Genomic DNA, 20,118 nt, shown 5'->3' on the forward strand with positions numbered 1-20,118 from the left:
AGCAGCGAAGTACATTACACACCGCGATGCACTTGGACCAGCTCATGAGATCAAGGCTGCAAAACAGCCACTCTCCGAGGCTTACCATGGCATCGTTCCGAGTACTGCCGGTGGGTATTCATCACGCGCCGTGGCACGAGAAAATTTGTCGACATCAAAGGGATTCATCAGTAAGACCTCAACGCTCCCTTCACTCGCTTTATACAATGGATGGACAAAGGCTGACATATCCTTTGTAGGGCATCACACATTGGCAGATTCATACTCACTGATACATCCATATAAGGAAGGTTATGGGGAGTGTGGGGGCATTTGTCACCGTATCTTTCTGTTCCACCTGTCCAAAGCCTGCTTACATTTTTGCAGCATTTCCCCCCCAAAGATGACACTATTAACTCTCGTTCCTTGTGCTACTGCCCAGCAATTCTAGTCTGGCAAACCAAATAAGTGCGGTTGCAATGTGTGTTATCTAATTTCAACCAATTCCCTGCATGCAAAATATTCAGTACCTTTAGCATTTAAAAATCCGTTTTGGTGAATTATTAAATTAAGGTGTAAGATGTGTTTTTATGATATTTCAAAATTGGGGACAGCATTTGAAAGTCTCTAATATTGAATAATAATTTACCATTATGCATATTCAGTATAAATATTTTAATACAAGTCTATCACATTATGTTACGTATCTTTGTTATATACAGCATATATAGAAAATGTAATATATCACTGCATTGAAAAAAATGTCAAAACATTAAAAGATCGTTTTCAATCGGTGCATATCAACTGCCATGTGTTGGAAACTTCTACCATTGGTGAAGAAAAAATAAGCAAAAGCTGAAAAGTGTGCAAAGAAGCGTTGAGAGATGCATATTTGAAATTGCGCTTAGACAGAAGTGAAATTGTAATTTTTTACATAAAATCATTTTATGTAGAGCATGTTGGCATCCACATAAGCTCGTGTTCACTATCCTTGACATTTTCTCCACATTGCACCAACTGTGACTACAGACGAGACTCTGACATAGAAAAAAACATCTCTACTGAAAGTGGTATCCTGAAAACGTTAACGAAAAGCACCGTTTAATGCATAACTGAACCGAGAACTTTCGCACCAGCATGTTTACTAAACCAATGTCAGCAAGGAACAACTTATACAAACACAACATAATAACTACCCAACTCAGGATTGGGACTATCATCTGACCCAGGAATACAACAGACACAGGTCTGGAATGAATCCTAATAATGTTCACCACCACTCTACAAGTTCATGCAACCCGAGTACCGAACACCGTGACACAACATTAAGGTATCGCGCGACAACCGTTGGCAGTGTAAGGGGATAGGGGTCCCCGGAATGACATTGAGACACCCACTATTATATTGTCGCTTGGGCTATTGCCACGTGCATCCTCGTGATAACTCTTCTTACAAGCAATATGCTCGCATAGGCGCCGCTTGCTTGACTGGCACAAACGGTGCGGGCCGGAACCCTCTGTGCTCCCGGAGGAGAGGAGAGGGCCCGAATATATGGGTGCCAAAACCAACGACTGTACAATCGGGGAAGAAAAACCATTCGTGAGAATTGATTCTGTGACGATGTCAAACGTGCGTTTGTCCTCCTCGGAAGTGTTTCTTTTTAAGGCAATAATAACAAAGACGGTCACCGCATCGCGCGCTTTGAGATGTGCTTCTGCGGCCGTCTGGAACACTCTTTCTTCCGATATTAGGAAGCGACTGGAACTATACGCTCTTTCAAATCTAGATTGAAAACTGTTCTTAAGAACTGCTTTTTGTGTTTAGTTTGTTGTCCATCCCCCGCACCAACGTTTAGTGCGGTTGGCTACGTACGGTGCGAAAGAAGTTCAACATACAAACGTAGCGCTCGCGCCAATGTGTGGGGCGTTATACGCCCATGTAGGCAAATGTAATAAAAGCAACAGAACTTTTTACAAAAGTATAGTTCCTCTTGGATCGTCTTCATGAGAGTTATTGTACCTTGGCGTTACAAACAGACGTACAGGTATAATGTATAATCCTTTCATCTTTAATTGGAATGCATTAATTGATGTTTTCGCAAGAGTACAGACCTTATTATTTCCATGTCGCTGGTGGCAACCACATCAGCCCATATCCATTACCCTTCGCACTGATCATGTCGACCAATGCTTTCCACATTGGTGGACGGGATGGACGAAAGCAGCGCCAACACAACTGACAATACTTCCCTGAAGACCAAAGAATCCGGCCTACAGTGCCTTACAAAAGTACCGGATGACTTGAAGTTACTTTAGCCACTTGCAAATTGTCGGCCTTGAAAAACGTGCCCATGGAGATATTGAATGCATCAACGTGCTCTTTATTAGCTTACGGCAAGCAGCTTCATGGCCCTTAGCTCCCCGCAGGTCCATGCTGTGTGTGCGGCTTGAAGGCCACCCACCATTCTTGTGCCCTTACCTCTTGAGGATGGGTGCAGCGGTGGTTAAGAGATGTTAACTACCTCGCCTGGTATACAGGAGGTCGTGGGTTCGATCCCGACCCTGACTCCTGTATGTTTGGAGATTGCATGTTCTCCCCGTGGTCTCCGGTTTTTACCTCCACATTTAGAAACATGCGTTCAGAGTATTTGGCTGCTAGAAGATTTCACGTGATGAGCCACTTCATTGGGCTATCATTTGTGGCCAGGTCGTTTCTGAAAAAGAGCTATAGAGCTCAGTGGGCCTTACCTGCTAAAATAAAAAAATATCATTTAAAAAATCTAGGATGGGCTCACTCAGACACGACGTAATGGGGAGTAAGCGGAAAGCAGCCTTCCTTATCGTCACCAATGCCAACGGTCCCGCGGTGATCCCGTCGGTCCTGACGTGGGGTTAGCCTGGTCAACTTGTCACATCGCATTCTCTCCAGCGTAAGAGACATGCCCATCTCCCGTGGCATTCAATCTTGAGGAGCTGGCCACGTGACCAGGTTTAACGTGAGTTGGGTCCTATCTGGGTCAGCGACCGGGAAAGTATTGACGCGCCCGGCACACCACATTCGTTATACATCTCGCGATGGCTGTAAATACGAGTCGCGCACTTCCAGCAAATATGGGGAAATACACAGCAAATAATCCCTGCGCGTGCCTCACAACCCTTTTTTTGCCGTGCATCACTCCCAGATGAGCAAAAATCGCTGTCCTCTTTGGTGAGGTTCGCTCTGCAGGAGCATCATCAAATTAATATCTGTGCTGAAGCCAGACATGCTTCCTGTTTGGCAGAAAAAATGGTCACTTTGTCAAGCTGGAGTGGGGTGCCAAAAGATTCACTTTTTGAGCCATGGTAGGCTCCTAAAATATAAAGCAAATAAGATTAAGAACATTAACGATGAGAAACATACAAATACACGGAATTAAGCTACGGAGTAATAGCCTTCTGTTGCAGAGAAGTAAAGCGAGGCTTCTGGGTAACCATGTGACTAGGCTACCGCTTTTGCTATGGATTTTTGTGTCTCAGTTGCCTCGTCTCTGCGGCAGTAATTGTGCTACAGGGATTATATACCGAGGGTATTGAATATGGGCCAACATGGGTGCTGACATTGAGAAGGAACGAAACACATGGATTCGAGAACAAATACCATTATTTTGACTCTTTATAAAAATAAGTGGGCTTGGGCATAGCATCACTAGAAGGGATTATTGCTGATGGATGAGACTGGTGACAGAAAACAGCCAAAGTAGAGAACACGCCCAAGTGCAGGGCCATTGCAAAGATGGGGCAATGAGATCGGCTCCTGTGCCACAGCGAGATGGAGAGGCCTTCGTCCAGAAATGCAAACAGCACGTTTGATGATGATAAATTAAGTGACAAAACATCTCATCGCTTCAACCTTGTATAGTATCAATTCTTTACCAAGGAAACCCTCTCAGAGTCTCAAGGTTTCATCTTTCAAGAGGGGTCCTGGACAATTCCATTGATGATAGGCATGTGGGAGGAAACCGGAGTACCTGGAGAAAAAAGAAACCCCAGGCATTTGAGGAGTGACACTCGGCGCTGCAATGTCCTGGTCACCGAGCCGGACCAAGCCTATAACACCTGACAAGCCCTGGTGGCGGTCACCCATTCAAGCACTTACCAGGCTCAACCTGCGTAGCATCTGATACGCGATGAGATGTTGTACGTTTCGTGTGATTTGGCAGGAAAAGCTTCGGGTTGAAGAGAACGTGTCTGAGAGGACGTCGACCGTGGAGACGGAGCGATGAAGCCAGTTCATGTGGAGTTATTTGTTGGATTTTCGTGACGCAAGATCACGAGGAGCTGCGATGGCTTTTGGGAGGTCTTCATCCAGCAGTGGGTTGATCACGGCTGATGATGATGATGCCGAGTAATGCATTGCCTCTGCGTTGTGTTTATTTTAAAACATTCCGATAACGGAGGCCACATCTTCGAATATGCATCGTACTGTAGACTATGTGGTTTTAAGGGCTATCGCACGGAGCAATGGAGCACCTCAATAAGCAGGAGTGTATGCGCACTTTTAACAAAGCCATTCTCAAAACATCTTGACTACCGCTCATAAAATTTACGCCGGCGATAAGCATTAGAATCTAGCATATGCAATTATTACAGAAATGATGCACAACTGCAAAAAAACACTAACGTGCTAAATAAATGAGTGACATTAAACAGTAACAGCAGGGCATCATTGTATAATGTGAGTTTAATTGTCAGGCAATTCTTTTTCCCTCTCACAGATAACCTTAAAAGAGGGACTAATACATTATGCAGTGCCGTATGTTAGCTCCACAGAGGTGCCGATATTTATCAGATAAAAGTGTGATAACGTATGGTGCTTAAATTCTCATTACAAAAAAAAAATCCCACCGATTTTTTTTACTACCCTCCAAGGGGATTATACAGAAGAATTCACTTCATGGAGGCACATATGTGTGTGTATTTAGTGGGAGATCAAAACATTTCATTAAAGTATAAAGAAAATGTGTCGAAACACATTTACATTATTTATAAAATAAATGTTTTTGAAGCTCTGTCAAATAGGTGGCTAACTTATATGGCAAATAAAGTGACTTGAAAATAAATTAACGTGTATACGTTGGTGGAAACGTAATATGCCATTCCGAAAATGTTTTTGGCTGTTCATATATAATGTATATATAGAGTGTATTATATTCACAGGAAGCATTATAATGCAACCATAATATATGCATTCTCAGGTTCACATTGAGAGACATGTTCAGAAGCATGGACAGCAAAACAATGAACAGAGATGTCATACCGATTGTATCGTGACAAACAGCAACCCTGGGTTGATGCATTTCTGTTGGCAGACATATCTCGGTAGCGCTAATGACACAAATCTGCCGTGAAATGGCAACCAAGAAAGATCACCCTGGCATGTGTCAATGAGATGGAATTCTGCTGTTAAGCACAGCAGAGAGTGGGGAAAAGTTAAACCTACAACGACTTGATAATTCCTGAAGGTTATCAGCACATACTCAAGTGAACACGTTGGAAGTCCTGCTGTTATTTTGTAAATTCCAAATGCAATGTATTAAGGATACAGGAGTCATATTTTCAGTGGATGTATATTTAAATTTGAATAGCCTGTTCTCAGAACGTTGTGATACCCTCTCAAACCGCCTTCATCCTTATATAGACATAGTCTGTGGGTCAGACATACACACGTAGATGAAATAGACATGTCAGCTAGTTGTTTAACAAGGGCACAACGCTGCTGCACAGAGGCTATGGTGAGCGGGTTGAGGCACCATGGGCAATCGGAGGCATAAGGCACACACGGTCATGGCGACTGGAATTATCCACGACCTTGTCACTGTTGTGAAGGCTGCCGTGCATGCAATATCAGAGGCACGAGGAACAGAGGGCAATTAAAACACGTGGGACATGCATTAAAAGGAAACTACAGACGTAAAAAAATTACAGAGTGCTGGTTAATAACTTTTAAAAAAACTTTAATGCGTGCCAAGCCCGTAATAACCCGTTGTTATTAGCGCCGCTAGATCAATGTGTATCGATGATGCAGGGATTTTTGCCGAGATGCAGGAAGAGGAACACACTGAATGTGTAGATGGCAGGACATGTGGAAGACACAACACTTTGAGTGTTGATGAAAGTGGGCTTGGGGGTGATCGAGAAGAGCAATAGAGGACCTCCACTGCACAGACGGAGAAATGAAAGCAGTTTGTTTGAAGGAACTTGCAGATGGATCATTGCATTGCAGAACCATGAGAGATGGCAGTGGCTTGGTGAAGACTGCATCTAGCAGTAGATTAAGGCTGATTCTATGAGCTTAGTATCTGCCACACTGTGGCATTGGAGGTTATATGGCAATGTAAATTTACGAGGTGCTGTTCAGCTCTGCTTGTCAACTGGGGTTACATGTTTACACTTTATGTAAAATTGTTACCATGCGCTCGCTAATGTAATAGTGTGAACCCGCAAGGCAAGAGGTTAGTGGTTTGTATTAGGAACTCCCCACACACATTATCGTAAAGTGTCAGTCACAAGGATGTGCTTTCAGATTATCAATAATTGGAAGACTGGCAGGTTTATATGCAGTGGGGTTTAAAAAAAACTGCTAAATTGGCATTTTACTGTGCGAATGAAGAAAACACGCTTTAACAATTTCCATGGCAGATTTATAACTAGATTCTCTGCCTCGTGTTATTTAACACACGGTGGTGATTCATCACAGTAACTTGTTGGTCTCGCATTACCCGAGCTAATTTTGAGCTGGCACATGAACTAACAATTTGTACGATCCAAACACGGAAAAAAGACAACAACCTTATACTCAACGCCTGTATTAAATATGCACGGGCTACATGCGCATATGTGCTCATCATATCTGACAAAAAAATAATACTGGTAGGAACCTCCTGGTTACATCAGCCCACAGGGGATTATTGTGTCCGCCCGTCCGTCGTGCATCCAAAAATGGGAGGGGTGGGGCTGGGTGGAGAGGGAGGGGCTGGGTGGGGAGGGGCTGGGTGGGGAGGGGAGGGTGGGGAGGGGCTGGGTGGGGAGGGGCTGGGTGGGGAGGGAGGGGCTGGGTGGGGAGGGTGGGGAGGGGCTGGATGGGGAGGGTGGGGAGGGGCTGGATGGGGAGGGTGGGGCTGGGTGGGGGGGTGGGAGGGGTGGGGCTGCGTGGGGAGGGGCTGGTCACCCCGTGGTGCCCTTATAAAACTCAACGTTCAACCTACTCACGCCGGCGTGTGCCCGCCCTCACAGTCGGGCATATTTGCGGAATACACCACGCCGCCGCTGACCCTGGCCATTGACCGAGCAACCCAACGTTCCTACCAGCTCCCTCCGCAGAAATGTGTTGTGTGTCTTTGCATTTGTGCAGTTGGGGGAGCGGTGGTGTAGCGGTTAGCGCGCGGCACTACGAACCCAGCCACCCGAGTTCGATTCCCGCTCAAGGCCACAGACACCAGTGACGAATACTAATCTAAACCGGTCCTGGGACTCCCCTAGGTCGACTCAGCCACAAATGAGTACCTGGGTGCGGTGTGTAAAACATCGCCACTGGGGGAGACAAAGGCGGCCGGGCGTGGTGCTGGCCCACCCACCCCCTCGTGTGCCGTGCGGGCCTTCAAAGGTGCTCGCTAACAGCACTTGCCCCAAGAGTCTGTTAAGGCTATTCGGGGGATATGTTGTTTACATATACAGGTTACTCACTTTGTCTCTACTTTGCATCTGTAAAACACATTCCTGCGGAGGGAGCTGGTAGGAACGTTGGGTTGCTCGGTCAATGGCCAGGGTCAACGGCGGCGTGGTGTATTCCGCAAATATGCCCGACTGTGAGGGCGGGCACAAGCCGGCGTGAGTAGGTTAAACGTTGAGTTTTATAAGGGCACCACGGGGTGACCAGCCCCTCCCCACCCTCCCCACCCAGCCCCTCCCTCCCCACCCAGCCCTTCCCCACCCTCCCCACCCAGCCCTTCCCTCCTCACCCAGCCCCTCCCTGCACGACGGACGGACACAATAATCCCCTGTGGGCTGGTGTAACCAGGAGGTTACTACCAGTAGCACATCTTCAATACCGCATCTTAATCGCATGTGTGTGTTTCACAAAGTCATGTATTTAAAGTACTGTACCGCCAAAGGAAATTCATATGTAGAATGATGACCGTTGGTGAATAATTAAAGTTAATATTTACTCCGAATTCATTCGTCTTAAAGATATAACATTGCTTTTGAAAATTATTGTTCTATCAAAAGCAATTATTAAAACAGCACTTGCCCCACCAGTCTCTTGAAGGCTACTCTAACACACTGTTGGGACAAAGACAAAGATCCCCCGTATCGCCTTCATAATCAGAATATGTCTGCAAACTGGAGCCTTTAACAGACTGTAGGGGCAAGTGCAAAGAGCTTTAGAGCTAATCGGATTCCTTCATTATAAATAAATATTCTCATTCTGAAGGCTATACGGGGAATCGCTGTCTTTTTATTGCTCTATCAAACGCAATTATATACAAAAAACACTTTGCCCCAACACTCTGTTAAAGGCTACTTTATACAGACGGGCTACTTTAACACACCTTTGGGGGCAAGTGCTGGACATCTGTGCAAAAAGAGCGTTATGGCTCATCAGATTCCTCCAGTAAAAAAGTTTTATTTTCATTCTGACGGCTATACGAGGGATGGTTGTCTTTTTATTGCTCTATCAAAAGCAATAAAAAATAACACTTGCCCCAACATTCAGTTAAAGGCTGATTTAATAGAATGTTGGGCTACTTTTTAAAGGCTACTTTGACGGACAGTTGGGGGGGGGGAGGGCAAGTGCTAAACATCTGTGCAACGATAAGAAGAAAAAAACGAGGGTCACTTGATAGCTCATCGGATTCCTACAAATAAAACATCCCGCGGTGTCTTTTGCACGTGCGTCAGTTTGAAGCGAGAGACACACACACAGAGATATACACACAGTGAGAGAGAGGCAGAGTAAGAGACACACACACAGAGAGACAGAGTGAGAGACAGAGATACACACACAGTGAGAGAGACAGTGAGAGACAGAGGAGACACACACACAGAGACAGAGTGAGAGGGACAGAGTGTGAGAGACACACACAGAGAGACAGAGTGAGAGGGACAGAGTGTGAGAGACACACACAGAGAGACAGAGTGAGAGGGACAGAGTGTGAGAGACACACACACACAGAGACAGAATGAGAGACAGAGACACACACACAGAGAGACAGTGAGAGACAGAGAAGACACACACAGAGAGACAGAGAAGACACACACACAGAGACAGAGAGAGACACACACAGAGACAGAGAGACATACACACACAGAGACAGAGTGAGAGAGAGAGTGACACACACACAGAGACACACACACACACAGAGTGACACACACACACACACAGAGTGACACACACACACACAGAGACACACACAGAGACACAAAGTGAGAGACAGGAGACACACACACAGAGACACACACACACAGAGACACACACACACAGAGACACACACAAAGTGAACGCCGTCCCTTTAACCGCGCGGCCCACGAGAGTAGTAGTAGGAGGAGCAGGAGGAGGGGGAGGAGGGGGCTGGGCGAGCCGGTGACGTGAAAATTCTGCGTCCGTGAGCCCGTGGCCACTGGAGCAGCAGCAGCCACGACCGGCCAGGCAGACAGACAAGACAGACAAGGCAGGTAGACAAGACAGGCAGACACACAAGGCAGACAGACAGACAGACAAGGCAGACAGACAGACAAGGCAGACAGGCAGTCAGGCAGGCATCTGGGCGGGCGGCTGGTGATGCCACATGACAGAGCTGCAGACATCTCGAGGTGGACTCATAGGGTCCCTCGGTAAAGATTGGCGTGAATCTACTTAGGCGACAAACTCTACCACCCACCCATCATCATCATCTCCTCCTCCACCACCACCACCTTGGCTGACTAACCACGGTACCCCAAGCCGGCTGATGAAACGAAAGCAAACGACACTTCGGTCAGCAAGCAGCAACATCATTAGCAGCAGCAACAGCAGCAACAGCAGCAGCAACATCATCATCAGCAGCAGCAACATCATCAGCAGCTGTGCAGGTCAGAACGGAGAGCATCAACGCACAACGGCGGATGAGGTTCAAGGCGTACGCGCGGGTGATTTAAAGCATGGGGCACGGTGTGTTTGTGTTGTTGTTTCGCTCAGGGAGGGATGGTGGCGATGATGCTAATTTAAACCGTGAAGATGGTTATTTCAGTGGTACGTGTGTGTGCCACGGTGTGTTTAATACGTTCGGTACGAGCGAGTTGGACCACCACAATTGCCTTTGGTGGTGGTGACTTTCTCGTCGTTATCGAAATAAATTTTGATTTTATTTCTCTCCGATTGAAAAGGAACACTTTCTTCCCCCCATCACCACCACCACCCTTTCTTCTTCTTCTTCTGGTGGTGGTTATGGGAGTTGAAATGTTCGCGAAAGAATGTGAAGTTGAATTTTAAAAGTCAGGCCCCAGTGTCTCTGCTCAACACTAATGAGTCGCTTTGGGTATTGGTGGGGACTTGGTCTCGTCATCTGCGATTCCGTGAAACATTTTGATTGCAATTGAAGCAATCGTTAATATGTAATGGTAAGGGACAATTCACGCAAAAAATTGTGAAGTTATTATAACAACAACACAAAAATTCTGCTTCCACGCAGGCTATTTGTACTCTGCGTGTCATGGGATGGTTTTTTTTTTGTTAAAGGTTTTGAAAGTGAAATCTCTGAGCAGAGGATATTTGTATATTTTGTCTGTTAGTAATTGTCAGATTTGGAATGCTCTGCCTGAACACTGAGATTCTCACAATTAAAAATAAACTATAAACCTTATTTTCCTATGATGTTAGGTAAAATAAGACGTGATTGTTTTCTTTTGTATGGCACTGAAGCCCTGTTATTGGGTCTGATGGGCCTCATAAAAAAAAACGTCTAAATACCTACGATAATTATGCAAAACAAAGATATTCGTACAGCTGACCAGACATCATCCCTCGACAGTTTGCTGTCAATGCATCGGTTGTCAGAAGTGGTCAGATGTTTAAATGCTCTGCATACATAGTACATACTACAACAACGACTAAATAGAACGTCAATACAGTAAAGCATTTCGACGACGACGAAGCGTGGGGGGAGAAAAATGAATTGTTTTGCTCTTTGTTGATTTCGTGGAAACCCCTCCTGCACTTTGAGTATGTCTCCAAGGTGCTGACACTGCGTGTGTCTCTCTCTCTCCCTGTGTGTGTCTCTCTCCCTGTGTGTGTCTCTCTCCCTGTGTGTGTCTCTCTCCCTGTGTGTGTCTATCTCTCCCTGTGTGTCTCTCTCTCTCTCCCTGTGTGTGTCTCTCTCCCCGTGTGTGTCTCTCTCCCTGTGTGTGTCTCTCTCCCTGTGTCTCTCTCTCCCTGTGTCTCTCTCTCTCCCTGTGTGTCTCTCTCTCCCTGTGTGTGTTTGTGTGATTGTTGCTCGCCGTAGTGTGAGCGGTACTACGAACCCGGTAACCCGAGTTCTATTTCCGCTCAAGGTCGACTTCGGCCTCAAATGAGCACCTGGTGCGGTGTGTAAACATCGCCACTGGGGGGCAGGGAGACAAAGGCGGCCGGGCGTGGTGTTGGCCACCCACCCCGTGGCGTGCCAACACAGTGCCGGCCTTCGTAGGTGCTCGCTAACAGCACTTGTCCCAACATTCTTGTTTAAGGCTACACGGTGGTGGTGGTGGGGTGGTCTCTTTGTGTTTGTTGCTCGCAGTGTGGCGATGACAGCGCCACGCGAATGGGAAGACATCCGCGACCGTGGTGGCCGCTGCCGATGAGGGATGTTGAGAATCTTGACAGGCGCAGCAGCATGGCCTTGAGTCGGAAGGCAGGTGAGTGTGACGAGCGGCCACTTGTGTGTGTGTCTGTCTGTGTGTAAATGAGTACCTGGTGCGGTGTGTAAACATCGCCACTAGGGAGACAAAGGCGGTGGGGCGTGGTGCTGGCCACCCACCTCCTCGTGTACCGTTCCGGCCTTCATAGGTGCTCGCTAACAGCACTTGCCCCTACAGTCTGTTAAGGCTATATGGGGGATCTTTGTGTTTGTGTGCTCATAGCAGATGACAATCGGGTGACAAGCACGTGCGCGTAGTGATGGGAGTTGGTAGTGGGGGAGCGGTGGTGTAGTGGTCAGCGCGCTGCGCAGACAAATCCAGTGACCCGAGTTTGATTGTCGCTCATGGCCAACACCGGTGAAGATTATCTGAACTGGTCCTGGGCCTCCCCTAGGTCGACGCAGCCTCAAATGAGTACCTGGTGCAATGCGTGAACATCGCACCAGGTACTGTGCCGGGACTTTAAAGGTGCTCGCTTACAGCACTTGCCTGTCCCCAATAAGTCTGTTGAGGCTATACGGGGGATCTTTGTTTTTTGCCTTTGTGATGGAGTTGTCAAGGTTATTGATTTCAGTGGGTCCTGCTAATGGGTTGGTAGGATTATACTGACTAATGGGGTAGGTATAATCAATCAATTTAGGTATAATCAGTTTAACTACAGGACAACGGCATACACATGTTTAGCTGTTACCCTCGCCACATGTTTGGATATTGTTAACCTGATATGGCGTCAAAGGGTGATTTAATGCCTTTGTGTGATTGAAAATTAACACGTTTAGCAGGTTAGCAAAGGCGGTATCTAACTGGATGCACATAAAGAATCACTACTAAGCGATACTGCTATATGTGTGACATCAGTCAACATTTCTGTCCCCCATGAGTGCGGCAATATATGGTTGGCAGAGTGCAGTACTCTTGCTTGGCTGTGGTGCATTATAAACAAGATTAAGTGCATTAACTCTTCCTCCCCCATGGCTTTAATAATCGTGGAAAAGGCCAGATCAATAAATACAGAATCACACTGCACTCAAGTGGTAAAAGCATGATAATATTTCAACGCAAATTGGTTGGATGCTTTCGAATTTGACCAAGATAACATTGAGCACACGTTTGTATTGTGTTTCGAGGTACACAGTTATTACCCGGTAATGGTGTGTGTGTGTGTACATGTGCTGTATGGTGGTTGATGGCATGGTGGTGAGTGCACTGTGCTACAAACCTGGCGACCTAGTTTGATTTCCAGCCATGGACAATATTAGTGGCGAGTCATATTTTGACTTGTTCTGGGCCTCCCCTAGATCAACTCGGCCATAAATGACCGCTGAGTGCAGTATGTAAACATCAGCAATGGGGAGACAGGCGGCTGGGCGTGATGGTAGCCACGCAACCCTCCTTGATTCACATGCCGGTCCTAATAGGTGTTTGCAAACAGCACTGTAAAAGGATATATGGGGGAAGAGATCTTTGTATTTGTTTGCAGAAAAAAATTCGATAATACTAAAGGCAAATGCTTCTACCCACTCTCGTATTGAACACAGCAGTACAGATCTTAAAAATAAAATCTTGCTCAGCTGCGCACAATCTAAACATTACATTGTGACCCGATTATTATTTGTTCTATCCACTGCTCTTTACACAGTAGTCAAAATATATACTAATCAAGTGCATTGTACTAGCACATCTGAAGCTCATAAGTATATTTAAATTAACGAAGGTATCTCGTGTGTATTTGTCCTGGGCGTCAGCGACGGCGTGTCAAGGTGGTCGAGGCTGGGTAGGAGGGCATGTGAAAGGGCGTTGGCTGCGCCGCCGCGGTGCTCAACACTGCACAGGCAAAGAGGGGGTCTAATGAATACAAATGTTTAAGGGGGAGAAAGTAACAACACCAACAAAGACAAAAACACTTAGTTTAACAGATGCCTCCTTTCTCTTATAAAGTGACCCCCAGGACGGCCTTTATATTTTATAACTTTCTGCCTCATTAAAACTTTTAAATTGGTTCCGAGTATAACGCCCATAAAATATACTGACGAGTGACCAGCTATGGTTTCCTGGCCACACACAGGATAATATCATTTTTTTCCCTCCCTCATTTTGTGCTTTTCCTACGTGGGCATACTATTGGTTTTCTGCATTTTATAAAGCATTTTATCGCTCTAATGTGTTCATACCATGCAGTGTTGGGATATGCTTTGGCCTTAAAAGGCTTTGCCGGGCATTCGTTATGGTTAGAGTACATTTTTTTTATTTTGATACATATTATTAAACCAGCCCCCCCCCCCCCCCGTATGACTGACATAGCATGGGCAGGTGGAGCATCATCCAGCATTGGATTGACAAAGGGTATGTGAATGACTGTATTTAGAAACTATTATTTTATTGATACAGGTGCATTTTATTTTCAGTATTACTGCTTAGATAACTTAATCTGGTCCCATGCTATACACCTCAAATAATAATGTAGCTTAACTGAAATTTTTTATCAGAAGTGCACCTGAAAAATGCTGCTGCTGTACACGTATAATCCCCATGGATGTAAAGTTGTACTCCAATATGCCCAATTACGCATGGCTCCATGTTTATACATGAGCCTCGGCTAGACAGCCCCATGCTTTGCATGCACAATACTGGGTTTGAAGATAAAAGTGTCCATCACAGCAATTAAACCGACTAGAGACTAGAAGTGTCTTTGATGTTGTGAATGTCTCTTATTTTTTATATTGTGTCTTGTATGTACTCTTATATATGCGGCATACCACGTTTTATTAAATGCCGTTTATTTGTCTTACGTTAGGTTTCAGAGAAGCCAATTCCCAGCACAGCACTCTACTGCTGTAGCGTCAAGGCATGGGAAACCCATAAACAATTTGACAAGGGCGAGCTTTTGTCTCATCAGAAGCGCATGTTTCGCAATTGAGTGGAGGCACCTGCTGTAAGGATGAAGAAGGGGCTTGTGTCGCTACGGAAGTCTTTCCACTTGAAGAAATCCAAGGATGAAGCCTCCACCGTGTCTGGCTGTTTGGTAGAGCAAGACACGGAGAACGAAGCCTCCTGGGAGAGCCAGGGTGGGCTGCAGTCAGACAAAAGCAGCATGGATGCAAATCCCTGGGATGCCCTGGAAGGAGAGAGCAAACACAGGTCGCAGAGCGACGGCTTTATGAGCACCCTGAGACGGAAACTCTCCTTCCGGCAGAAGAATGTTGGAAAAAACCTCTTTCTTTCCATCGGCACGGTGGACGATGACGTGTTTTCGGCAACGTCAGTGTCTTCCACAGGAAGCAAGGGTGCCGATGTCCACGCCAAAAGCTGCAACCATAACCGGTTTGCTCAGGGCAACCAATACGACGTGGTCCCCCTGCCAGCAGGAGGCAACGCTCCCAGAAACAGTAGTTCGACCAAAGCGGATGTTAAAGTGTCAGCTGACTTGGACTTTTTCCCTCTCAAAGCTCTGGCCAACGGATGTCAGTGTCGTGACGTAACCTTTGGCGGCTGCAAGGCAAGTCTGGACCCTCACAGCTGTGCGATGGAGCTGAGTCTTGATGGCAACCACAACCCAGATGTGACAATGATGGAATTTAATCAGTCTGCAGTATGCAACGAGCTGAACTGCAATGCCTATTTCAACTACAACGTGATGGACGGCGTGGACTCGGAACATATTCCAGGGTACTCGGAGGTTGAAGAAAGCAAAGTTGCAGCCGTCTCTTTAGAAGAAAAAGCAACGGTTCTCTCCATGTGCAACGCCATTGTCAGAGAGCCAGAATGCGAAAGCAAAGATCAGGTGCTAATCCTCAGCGATGACGTCAACAATTTAAGTGCCTTAAATGGAAACATAGTTGAGCGAGACACTTTGGAAGCGAACGCCCCTGGCCTGCGAGCATTGTTCATCGCGGCGGATGGGCCGCCCGCATCTCCATTAGTGCCGCCGTCCTCCCGGGTTCAAGTGCACAGCGTGCCCTTTGACCCCACGTCAGCGCCAGGCGTGGGCCGTGTGTACGACTCGGTGCGACGTGACGGGCCCGGCGCCGTGTCCAGCCTCACGGAGGAGCTCAAGAAGCTGGCGCGGCAGGGCTGGTACTGGGGTCCCATCACGCGCTGGGAGGCCGAGGAGAAGCTGCACGGCCTCCAAGACGGCTCCTTCCTCGTGCGCGACAGCTCCGATGAGCGCTACCTGCTCAGCCTCAGCTTCCGCTCGCAGAACCGCACGCTGCACACGCGCATCGAGCACTCCAACGGCCGCTTCAGCTTCTACGAGCAGCTCGAGGCGGAGGGGCAGGCGTCCGTGGTGGAGCTCGTTGAGCGGTCCGTGCGCGACTCGGAGGTGGGCGCCTTCTGCTACTCGCGCTCGCGCCTGCCTGGCTCCGCAACTTACCCGGTGCGGCTCACCGTCCCCGTGTCGCGCTTCATGCAGGTGCGGTCGCTGCAGTACCTGTGCCGTTTCGTCATCCGCCAGAGCACGCGCATCGACCTGATCCGGAAACTGCCGCTGCCCAGCAAGATGAAGGACTACCTGCAGGAGAAGCCCTACTGAGCAGCGTGCCATTTGTAGAGAGAGATCATTTACCAGCAGGTTCTGGCCGGTTTTGCAATCGGTGTTCCGGTGTTTCTCCTTTAAATTCGATTGTGGTGATTATGTCAGAGGCGGTGATAGGATGCATCTCGATCATGTGAGTTTTCTCAAAATAATTGCATCGCAGCCAGCTATCCCATCAAGCACCTGCATGGCCCAATATGAGCGGTACAACACTCTAACCTGGTGCATCAGTTGCAAATTATGCACACTAGGTGTGTCCAAGGGTGGTAAATGAACGGTTCATCCATGCTCGCGTAATCGTACTGACAGTCAATCATAACACAGCGTCTCTGCAATTACCCCTAATGGATGCACCTGGCAAAAACGATTTGCTCGTCCTGCAGTAGAACGCAGTGGCACACACGGTCTGCCACACACAGTAGTGATCGCCAGTGCCTGTAGCAGGCACTTTACTCAAGGCGATTTAACATTTTCAAAATTACCAAAAAAATAACCGGTAATCTCGCAGCAACTCATGCTCGTAAGAGTTATTTGTGGACACTAATTCTCAGCTCTATTAAATGAAAGCATTTTTCTCAAGCTTGTTATGTTCCTGTCAAAACACGATGCATTTTACAAATGCGCACGTTTCCGGATGGTACAGCTCGTGCCACGTGCACGATACACTTATTTTGGGCGAAACAAATAGGTATATGTGACAATGTGATACCACCTCCGCATTGTGCCTGACAACTTTAAAAAAATACCCCCACAGATAATTGCTTAAAAAATTACCTGTATGGGTGAGAAATGAGGAAAATGGGGGAATTGAAAATAGAAATAAGGGAGAGAAGTGCATCATTGTGGTGTTCTTGTTTGTATCCTACCTTCAGAATGCAGATGGATCAAATTCACACGAGAATAGATATTTTAGTGGGGGATTTAAACAAACGTCGGTTGAGAGGGATTTTCCAAGGGAAAATGTATTAGCTTTGAGATATATGGCATGTGGGGCATTTTTGGATATGTCCCAGAAAAATAATTTGTGATGTTGGCAGGCACAGAATGTCACTCCCAGGTCACGTATGTTTGACGTGATGGATTTTAACAGTCTGATGTTAAGTACAAATTTCTTCCGTGACATTCATTGTAAACCACATGTATAACTGTTTTTTATTCCCTCATTCTTGTGATGAATAGATTTTTTACGGTATTAGGTTGTATACATACATGTAGTGAAAAGTTTAATAATTTTGTTTCATGATTTGTTACTCCAGAAGAAAAATAACGTTTAAAGCCATCTTAAAATATTTGGCATTGTCAACAACAAATGTTCACTTTTTATACTTTTAAAATTTCAATGTCCCATAGGAAATTATACATACTTCCTCTTAATATATATCTGCTAACTACACTGGTTACAATTCTTAGCATGCAGTACATAACCGTGTAATGTTTTATGTAACGGTGGGCTTTGATGATAAAAATCCAGGAACTAATGTGTATTCCTGAATTTTATCTTAAAACATATCTGGTATTTTTTCTGCATATAAAAAGGGCAAAATATAATAACGTATGAGAAACTATCATGCTTGTACACTACGCAGCAGATACTGAATTTAATCAAATGATAAGTGTTTCAAAGAAGTATGGCTTGCTAATGAGCAATGAGCAAATGTTGCTAAACACACTGCACTAAATTAGCCTTTCATCATTATACTTGGACTATTATACAAAAGTATGTAATGAGGAATACAGACTTTTAACTTTGATCTTTTATTCACTGAAATATAGCTGAGCATTCCTGAGTCATCCAAATTGGGGCTCTCGCTGTTAATTTTGCCGTTATTCACATTCGATCACCATGATTGTAAAAAAAACATGTTTTTCCCAACCATTTTACAGAAAAGAATGACATTTATCAGCCAACAAACCCCTGCCCAATTCTAGACGAATCTGAACCTCGGTCATAAAAGCTGTACAATTTTTTTCTGCATTCATCTGCGAGGCTTAATCGTGTGTTGCAATTGAACATATCCGCTATGTGTGGAAAACCTCTGTGCAAATGGCATGTTAACAGATGACCTACATGAACTTTACTTTTTTTTGTAAATGTTACTCCTGAAACTGTTCCTTTCCTCGGCGAGAGTGTTCTGAATAAAAAAAACGCAACTTATTTGTAAATCGAGTAAATGTATAGTGAAAAATAAAAGTTTTCGCTTGTCACACGTTTTAATTGTATCTCGCTGCAAAAATGTTTGCTAAGCAGATAGCTGTTGAACGGTGCCACATTTTATATAAGAAAAAAAACGCCTCGCCGCATATACGAGACAAACTTATCATCGGATATAATTGCCATGTGAAAATTTTACAGCGCTCAACAAAGTTTCGTATTTCAAGGTTATAACCGGAGTTCAAATGTTTTAGGAGTTTTGTAAGAATTATAGCATGGGCAGGAGGGAGAGAAATGATAGATATATCATTTTCACATTTTCTTCTGTCCTAGATATACTGCCAAACATTTTAAAGGGAATTGCACCAGACGCTTGTGTTAGTTAAAATGAGCCTTTTAAAAAACTGCTTTTCATTTGGAATCAATGTGCATGCAGTGTACGGCAGCCTCCCAAGGTCTAAACATTTGGGTCATTACTATGTGCGCCGGTATTGATCTGCTCAATGAAAATACTGATTGTTTTGGCATACTAACGGTAATTTATGTTTCCTGTATGGTATTGAACTCTTCTACAACAATAGTTTGTAGAATATTGACATCAAGAATATATTGAGTGCCACGTTTTATCGAGGCTATACATCAGCCGGGCAATTGCAGCCTTGCCTCTTGATGTACAGAATAAACGGTGCGTTTTAACCATTTCTTTTTGCGGTATACTGTTTGTTCAGTGTGTGTTAATTGCTAAAGCATGACTGTCATCACTGAGCAGACACACCGTTAATGGAATATTAAAGTAGTTTTCCACGGAGGAGATGGATCTATGAAATCAGTTTGTGTGCAGGTGCTTGGATTATTCTTGCCGTACTGTATATTGCAGGATCGCCAGAGATTGAGACGGCTTGAGAATGCCTTCATTCAGCAGTGGATTGTTCATGGATGACAATGGCGATGATGATAACATTGAAAGTAGTTTCAACAAAACGATGCCTTCGCAAATTAATCAACCAAAACAATAAAAATATCAAATATGTTCCATAATACAGTATCGTTTTTTTGGGTTAGATTGCGTAAATATAAATGTGTCGTTGAACCCACCACTACCTCACATAGCCAATTCGTAAGGTTTGTCCCATAAACAGAACATACCAATTCGTTACTAGTACAGCACACCAGTGTGTTGGAGAGCAAATCCACATTTACAAAAAAAACTATAAAAAACACCCCCTATATTATGGATGATAAATTATGGATTATATTGGTCGCGAAGGCTTACGTGTTAAACTATAATGTGTTTAAAATAAAAAAAAAGTTCAAGTGATTCAGGCAGTGATAATCTCCAGTTTACAACCCTGAGCCAATGGTGTACATTCCATATTCCTACGGCAAGGGTAAGTCTCAATGTACTAGTGGCATCAGTAACATATATATATACATCATATATCTGCACACATACAAAGTTTTGGTGAATCTGTCAGACCTTGGGAAAGCTGTGTGCAACATGCTGAAACTTTTATGAATTTAACTTGAAGGTTTTAAAAATTAAA

The 20,118-nt window shown here is 45.3% G+C and overlaps 1 protein-coding gene across 1 annotated transcript; it reads left to right on the top strand.

Moving 5' to 3' along the window:
- The first annotated feature begins 9,621 nt into the window (after window positions 1-9,621).
- SOCS6 (suppressor of cytokine signaling 6) lies at window positions 9,622-17,236 on the top strand. Its single transcript, XM_078602038.1, has 3 exons — window positions 9,622-10,085; window positions 11,768-11,885; window positions 14,683-17,236. Exon 3 carries the CDS (start codon window positions 14,827-14,829, stop codon window positions 16,417-16,419), a length of 1,593 nt encoding a protein of 530 aa, XP_078458164.1. The 5' UTR covers window positions 9,622-10,085; window positions 11,768-11,885; window positions 14,683-14,826; the 3' UTR covers window positions 16,420-17,236.
- The last annotated feature ends 2,882 nt before the right edge of the window (window positions 17,237-20,118 follow it).

This window comes from Lampetra planeri, chromosome 17 (assembly GCF_965212315.1).
Source record: "Lampetra planeri chromosome 17, kcLamPlan1.2.h2, whole genome shotgun sequence".
NCBI lineage: Eukaryota > Metazoa > Chordata > Hyperoartia > Petromyzontiformes > Petromyzontidae > Lampetra > Lampetra planeri.